Here is a 7,878-nt window from a genome sequence, read left to right as displayed (position 1 = left end):
ATTAGCAGTGTCGGCGTATCAGTGTCCGTGGCGTGTTCGGTGTCCGTGTCCGTATCCGTGCTTCATTAAAACGCAGAATAACCAATGAATGAAAAAAAAATATACAACGATATGAAGAAAAAATGACAATACAATGGAAAGAAAAAATATTTCAAAAATAAAAACACGATTTCAAATTAGAACTAAGGTGATAGTGATGTCATTGTGTAGTTGATCATCATTTGCATATGTAACCATTACAGCAAACATGAAAATGAATAACTAAGATTCAATCGTTGTCATCAAAATTCAAAAGTAACCTAATAAGTAACAAGAAATAATCTTAACTAATACTTTTCTTATAGTAGACCGCGAGCAATCATTTCACGTAGAAGTTTCTCTGCCTTATCATTCTCATCATTTTTAAAGAGAGCATGGATAATTGTTGCATAAGTTACAGCATTTGGAATGCAACCATTGTCTTCCATTTTTTCCAGTAGGGTCATAGCTTCATCAAACAATCCCTCCAGACAAAGACCATTAATCATAATTGTATATGTCCAGAGTGTTACCTTATAGCCTTTAATCAAAAGATCCTGAAAAATCACTTGTGCATTCTCAAGTCTTCCTTCTTTGCATAGTCCATCGATAAGTATATTGTATGTGTTAATATTGGGTTGAATGCCCTGATCTTTAATTTTCTTGACCAATGCAATTGCCTTGTCAACTTGATGGTTTTTACATAAAGCATGTAAGAAGGAGTTGTAAGCGATTACATCGGCAGGTTGACCTCTATCATGCATCTGATCAAGAAGCTCCCATGCATGAGATATTCTCCCTGATTTGCACAAACCGTCAATTAGAGAGTTGTAAGTTACTGTATTGGGTTTGCAATGCATTTCTGTGAAGAGATTCAAGGCTTCATCAACCATTTTAATCTTACATAAACCATTAATAATGATAGTGTAGCTGCGAACATTAGGTGTCATTCTCCTTTTTCCTATGACGTTGAATACATTCTTTGCCTTATTCACTTCATTAGCTAGGCAATACCCATCCATTAATGTATTATATGTAACAACAGTAGGCTCCACGCCTTCTTTCATCATCACAGCTATCACATTTTTAGCTTCTTTGATCTTTCCTTCCTTACAAAGAGCATCAACCAATATATTAAAAGTATAAACATTTGGGTGGATGTTTGTCAATAGCATTTCATGGAACAAACAAAATGCTTCTTTCAGTTGACCAACATTGCAAAATCCACATATTAGAGAGCTCAAAGTAACAACATCAGGAGAAATTTTCTTTACAATCATTTGAGAATATAACTCATAAGCCTCAGTCACCAATTTCTCTTTACACAAACTATCAATGATTGTGTTATACATTACAACACCAGTGTTAACCAATTTCCCATCAATCTTTCTCAACACTTGTAAGGCTTCGGTTGTTTTTCCCATTTTACACAAGCCATTGATCAAAGTACCATAAGTAATTTGGTTCAAGTGAAATCCAAGTGCAATCACATGGTCGTGAAAGTGTAGAGCTTCTTTGACCTTACCATTAAGACACATGCCTTTGACAAGTGTATTCAAGGTAACAGTATTCGGCTGAAAACCCATCTTAAGAATCTTGGACAACATAGAAAAGGCAAAATCCATTTCTCCGAGATGGCAGTAACAATTAATGAGAATATTGAAAGTAAAAAGATTAGGAGTAATTCCATGGAATTCCAATCGATGAGAAAGGGAAATAACAGTAGTGTAATGTTTGTTGTCAGTCTTAACAATGGAACCTAAGATCTTATTAAATTCGACGATGGATGGGGAAGGATTTATACTAAGCATGTCATAGAATGAAGAAACAGAATTATCAACATCAACATCAACATTACTGGGAACAAAGCGAGATTGAGAGTATAGTCTTGTTCTTAAGAAGGGAAAAAGAAAAGTAGGAACAGAAGAAGAAGAAGAAGAACGAAACCTGGACATTTGAGCTGTGGAGATGAGGAATGGACACGCTGCCTGTTTGTTAGGGGAACGGAGCTTCTGCGCAACTGGGTATTGAAAGGGGAAAATGTTTGTTTTAGTTTTTTTTTTGGGTTAATAGGGCTTTATACCCTGCCATTTGGGCGACATTTGGTTTATCCCTCCAAAACAAAACTTGTAGATATGAAGATTCCTTGGTTTACCCCCCAAAGTCAATTGTCAGCTTCTGACTGGATAAAAATGGTGACGTGGCATGTTGAGTAGGTATTTTTTTATTTTTTTAATTTGCACCTAGATTATTAAAATTTAATTTCCCGTAAAAGTGAAAAAATCCAAAAGTCCAAACATTTTGTTTATTGGTATACCCCCCTCTCATTTCCCCCAAAACTTAAACCTTTCTTTCTCCATCGCAGCTGCACTCTTCTTCTTCTTCTTCTTCTTCTTCTTCTTCTTCCCCTCTTCCTCCTTCCTCCATCGTAATTTCTCCATCTTTTCTTCCTTCCTCCATCGTTCTTCTTCCTCCTCTCATATTTTCATATCCAGGTTCTTCTTCGTCTTCTCCATCTTCTACTCTCATATTTAATTGGAGAAATTAGGGTTTATAATGGGTGGAAGCAGAACTTCGTCAATTAGTAACAATGTTGGAAATCGACCCCCAATATGCGGCTGTGAGAAGGTTATGAAGATGTGGATTTCAAACACAGATGAAAATCCCAAGAGAAAGTTTTGGAGATGCTGATTTTCTGGAGTAAGTGAATTTTTTATTTTTATGTAATTTTTTTGTTTCAAATTTTCCTTACGTATGTAGTTTTATTGCAGGCTGAGTATAGTTGTGAGCTGTTCATTTGGGATGATGAACTCAATGAATTTCCTAAAAAATCTAGAAAGTACTGTGAACCAGGTTGTTCTTCTGTTTTGAAGTCTGAAGCTGGTTGCAACAATTGTGCAATGACAATGGAGTTTTTGACACAATTTGGCACCTTTGATTGCCTTGGTCTTCAATTTCATCAACCTGGAACTCTTCCTACCAGCTTTCGTAGATTTCTTCAACCCCAATGTTTTCTTTTTCTGTTCATTCCTACTCTTCACAACATTCACAACATTCAATTCTTTTTCTGCTTCTTCAAACATTTGATCAGTGATGGCTGCCAATACACTATCATCCAGGTCATCAAACACATCTGGCCCAAGGCCACTTTCAAGCTGTGATTCAGGAAGAGCTTCATAAAATTTTGTAACAACTTTTTCTGGTAAAGCATTTGTAGCTTCAGAAGTGACTACTTTTTGTATCTTGAAAGGAGCTTCAGAGTTTGTCACTTTTACAATTTTTGTGGTGTGCCTTGGTGGACCTTGAGTAGATGCAGTGTGCATTGGTTCTGTACCAGCTTCAACTTCAGTGTGCATTGGTTCAGTACCAGCTTCAACTGCAGTTTGCATTTGTTCAGTCTGCATTGGTTCAGTAGCAGTTGTAGCTGCAGTTGAAGTGTTCTTCCTTCTAGGTGTTTTCCTCTACAACATTAACAAACATAAAAAGGCATAAGTTAGGATTTTGTACATAATCAGAGAGTATAATTAATCACATTTTGTACATAATCATCATACCTTCCTTTTTGCAGCCTCTGGATTCTGAACATCACTCTTGCATCTCCTTTGATTGTGTCCAAATTGATCACATTTTGTGCATCTATATGCCACCCCTTGCCTCCTCATCCTAGATCCATTTTCATCAAACTCTCTGATCCTAAGCTTTTTAGGCCTTCCTGGTCCATTCTTATAGTTTGGAGGTAGAAGTTAAGGAGCTTCTACCTCAGGCCACATATCCATACCATTAATAGGACTAATTGCAAAACTATAACACATGGCATACTTACTCCTAGAGTAGTAATCATCAACAAACATTTCAGGCCTTTGCTTCCTTTTTCCAAGTGCAGCAACAACATGTCTGCAAGGTATTCCCACTATCTCCCAAAAGTTACAGCTGCAACTCCTTTTTGCAATGTCAACAATAAATTGTTGACGGTTATATGTATGCATAACCTGAAATTGTTCACCTATTCCAGACCAAGTTGATCTCCAATGAGCAGCTAAGGTTATCTCTTTATCTAATCTTTTCCTAGGCATAGGCATCAAATTATGTTGCCACTTTTGAAGTTTAGTGGCAGATGTTGTCATCCTTCTCATTAGATAATGTCTAATCCATTCAGCCATACTAATAATAGGTTGATCTCTAGCAGATAATATTGTGGCATTAATGGATTCAGATATGTTATTCATCAGTACATCACACTTAGAATAAAAGGTAAAAGCATGCTTACACCATTTTTTTTGTTCTACAGCCATTAACCATTCCCAAGCTCCAAGATCTATCTTCTTCAGTTCATTCATCTTTTCCAACCATGCTTGATAGTAAGTGGCCTTTGCAGCTCCCATCATCAAATCTCTTATTTGACTGCCTCCTCCAAACTTCTTCTCGAAATTTGCATACAAATGTCTAAGGCACAATCTATGATCAATACTATCAAACATCTCATCAAAAACTGACAGCAACCCCTGCATAATAGTAAATAAATATAGATCTCATCAGATCTGAAACATTATATATATAGATGAAACATGAATAGATCTAAACATACCTTTTGTTGATCTGATATGAACACATATCTCTTATCTTGACCTATATCTTCCATCAGCAACTGCATGAACCATTTCCAACTTTCCTTGCACTCAGTTTCAACTACCCCAAAAGCTAGTGAAAAATACTGGTCATTTGGGTCTCTTCCAACAACAATCAACAGTTGACCCCATATCTTGTTTTCAAGTGACAACCATCCACTCCAACAAAGGGTGTGCAAGCAGATATGAACCCTTTCTTACACCCATCAAAACAGAAATAAAAAGACCCAAACCTTGGTTGAATAGTTGCAGAAGGACCAGCAACATTTATTTTGACATTATTGTCCCTACACACTCTCTTCAACTCAGCTGCATACCTCTTTATCATTGCATACTGCTTATCTGCATCACCCTCAATTATGCTCTTTGCAATCTTCCTTGCTCTCCATGCTCTGTCCATGGTAATACCCACACCATAATTAACAACCATTTCATTAAATACCTCTTGTACACTCATCTTTTTGGTAACTTGCATTTTTGGCACAACTTTCTTAGCAACCCATCTTGAATTGGCACTTTTATTTTCCAACACTGGTGCACAAGTGTGGGGCCCCTCTAATGTCTTTATCTGAAAAGTCCTCATGTCACCCACCTTTGAACATAAAACCTTATATCCACATTGGTCCCTACACTCCACCCTTACCCTATAACTTTCATTTTTTGGCATTTTAATTTGGTAACCATTTAATACGTTCCACTCAATAATTGCTTCTTTAAACTCTACCAGAGTATTAAATTCCATACCTATCTTGAACTTAAAATCCTTATTTAAGTGTACCATCCTAAACTGGTCATATTTAATTGTCTCATCATTTGAGTCATCAGGGTCTGAGCTACCAAACTCTTCACTAAGGTAATCTCTATCTATTTCTTCATCTACAACATCCTTCCCTTTCCCATTCTTCAAAAGAGACACTGGTGCAATCACATTCATCCTGCCACTATTGTTTTTCTTAGGAGATTTTTTCTTAGGTGTTTTGGAACTACACTTCTTGATCCTTAATGTTTTGTTGTTAACTGTGACTCTGTTGGTACCATTAGCAGATGCTTCAACTTCAACATCTTCAAACCCATCTTCAAGTGCGGTGGTTCTTTCATCCTCACTATCATTAAACCCAACAACTTTACCACTATCATCATCAGTACTAACCATAACATCTTCCTCATCATACCCTGCATCCAAATCAAAAAAACTAGGTACATCTACTTTGACAGTTATATCCAACACATTGTGCTCAACAAAGATATGTGCATCTACTTTATTAGCAACTGAATACCAGAAATCTCCTCAGCAATATGGTCCTCATTGATTTGAAAAAAATCTTCAAAAATCATTTCATTTTGACTCCAAACCCTAAAATTATTCTTCTCATATCCCCAAGAAGCCAAAGTATTCTGAATATCACATACACCCCGTTTTTCCAATATACAAATTTCTTAAAACATTTATCAGAGTAAGCATCATAACAACGGGATATCACATATAACATGATCCAAAACAGTTAAATAATAATTTAACCAAAAGTCGTAAACATTGCAGCGGAATTTAATTCATAATCCAAAAATCAGTTTGGCACGTAGGCCCCATCAAAACAGTTCATATCGTAATCCATAACATTATAAAAATAACATATTAGTCACGTAAGAGAATGAAGCATGTATAACATTAAACCCCATCCCGTTACGTATCAGAGCGACCTAGACGACACAGTGAAGGCAAGGCTACTCACGACGGCAACTGCACACTAAGCACGATCACCTGCAAGTTACCCATACAAAGGGCAACATTTTCAAGCAGAAGGGGTGAGATTTCATAACAGAATAACATTAATCAATGTAATTACGAATAATAAGTTAACATCATAATCATTTCTTTAACAACTTTGCATAATTGCTAAACAGTTATCACGTAATCATATATTCAATTATCATGAACAACATAACATATTTGATAAACACTTATCACGTAATCACATATTCAATCATTATCAACAAGGCATCTTAATCATGACAATGGAACAATGCTCTTAGACTCCTTATATGCATGTGGTACCAATCGTCATCAGAAGTATAAATATACTTTAATCGTGCGGAGGACAAAGCTCCTAATAACGTGCGGAGGACAAAGCTCCTAATAAACGTGGTGAGGACTAAGCTCAATGATATGCTATGCATGGACTCTTAACAACAAAACACGTAATCATCGTAATCGACATGCATCCAATAATTTGGAGCTAAACATCATCTTATTCATTACACATAATCATTATGCACTTAGTTAAATAACAGCAGCAGCATAATCAAATCACATAACAAGATGATATCATTATATCAATAGCAAAACATTTGAATCATAATTAAACTTTCATATCTTACATAATTGTACAATACATTAATCATGCTCAATTAATGACAACATGTCTTAAAAGGCTTTACAGATTGCATTAAACGTCATCATTAGGTTTCATTACCAATTAGGGATTCACTCTTGATCAACACGTGCGACACAGATCGCACAAACACTCAAGCCACTACATTCTGGTTGTGCTCGCGAGGCGAGAGTTCTTACTCGCCATGGCGAGTACCACTCAACTCCCAAACTAGTGTTGTTCTGGGTTCGGTCTGATCCTACATTCATTCCTAATCAATACTAGGTATGTTCAGGCACTCAAAGACACTCAAGGTCCAACTAAAAAGTAGAAAACACAAAATCTAACATGCTCTCTGCCTTAGCTCGCTATGGCGAGTAAGGTTGCTCGCATTGGCGAGCTGCGTTATACAACTCGCGAGGCGAAGGGAATTGCTCGCCGTGGCGAGTCGCACCAAAACAACTCGCGAGGCGAAGGGGAATGGCTCACGTGGCGAGCGATGAAGTTCATCACTCGCGAGGCGAGGATCATCCCTCGCCAAGGCGAGCGATGAACATAGGCTCGGGAAGAATACGGGTTTTCTCGAAAATCCATCAACTAACATGGTTCAAAGCCTAATTTTGATTCCATAATCCATCCTAAACATATTCTAAGGTTATAGGACGGTTTCTACATCAATCTAATCAAGTTTTACCCGTTTGATCATCAATTTTTAGGGTTTTGACCTAATTCCAAAACTTTTCTAAATCAATCCTAACTTTGTCAACTGATCATCAGAATTACAACAATTAACATTATTGAATTATTAGTCTCACCCTTACCTTGTATGAAGAAAATCGCAACACTCTCTCTTGGTTTATCTTCTC

At 36.8% G+C, this 7,878-nt stretch overlaps 2 protein-coding genes across 2 annotated transcripts; both read right to left on the bottom strand.

Moving 5' to 3' along the window:
• Positions 1 to 338: 338 nt before the first annotated feature.
• LOC25481299 (putative pentatricopeptide repeat-containing protein At1g12700, mitochondrial) lies at positions 339 to 1,973 on the bottom strand. The gene has a single exon (XM_039827036.1). It carries the CDS (start codon positions 1,971 to 1,973, stop codon positions 339 to 341), a length of 1,635 nt encoding a protein of 544 aa, XP_039682970.1.
• Positions 1,974 to 3,761: 1,788 nt separating this feature from the next.
• LOC112417995 (uncharacterized) lies at positions 3,762 to 5,978 on the bottom strand. Its single transcript, XM_039827035.1, has 4 exons — positions 5,921 to 5,978; positions 4,877 to 5,816; positions 4,604 to 4,835; positions 3,762 to 4,520 (listed from the first exon to the last, which is right to left on the bottom strand). Exons 1-4 carry the CDS (start codon positions 5,976 to 5,978, stop codon positions 3,762 to 3,764), a joined length of 1,989 nt encoding a protein of 662 aa, XP_039682969.1.
• Positions 5,979 to 7,878: the final 1,900 nt, after the last annotated feature.

This window comes from Medicago truncatula, chromosome 6 (genome assembly GCF_003473485.1).
Source record: "Medicago truncatula cultivar Jemalong A17 chromosome 6, MtrunA17r5.0-ANR, whole genome shotgun sequence".
In the NCBI taxonomy this organism is placed as follows: domain Eukaryota; kingdom Viridiplantae; phylum Streptophyta; class Magnoliopsida; order Fabales; family Fabaceae; genus Medicago; species Medicago truncatula.
Note: the sequence above shows the minus strand (reverse complement) of the source record. Positions and strands in the feature narration are given on the sequence as shown.

Excerpts from the sequence above, each read along its gene's own strand:
- LOC25481299 (XM_039827036.1), bottom strand. The coding sequence starts at position 1,973 with ATGTCCAGGTTTCGTTCTTCTTCTTCTTCTTCTGTTCCTACTTTTCTT.
- LOC112417995 (XM_039827035.1), bottom strand. The coding sequence starts at position 5,978 with ATGATTTTTGAAGATTTTTTTCAAATCAATGAGGACCATATTGCTGAG. Across the intron at positions 5,817-5,920 it reads TATTGCTGAGGAGATTTCTG|GGTATGATGAGGAAGATGTT; the intron begins GTATTCAGTTGC and ends ATTTGGATGCAG. Across the intron at positions 4,836-4,876 it reads TCTGCAACTATTCAACCAAG|GGTTCATATCTGCTTGCACA; the intron begins GTTTGGGTCTTT and ends GGTGTAAGAAAG.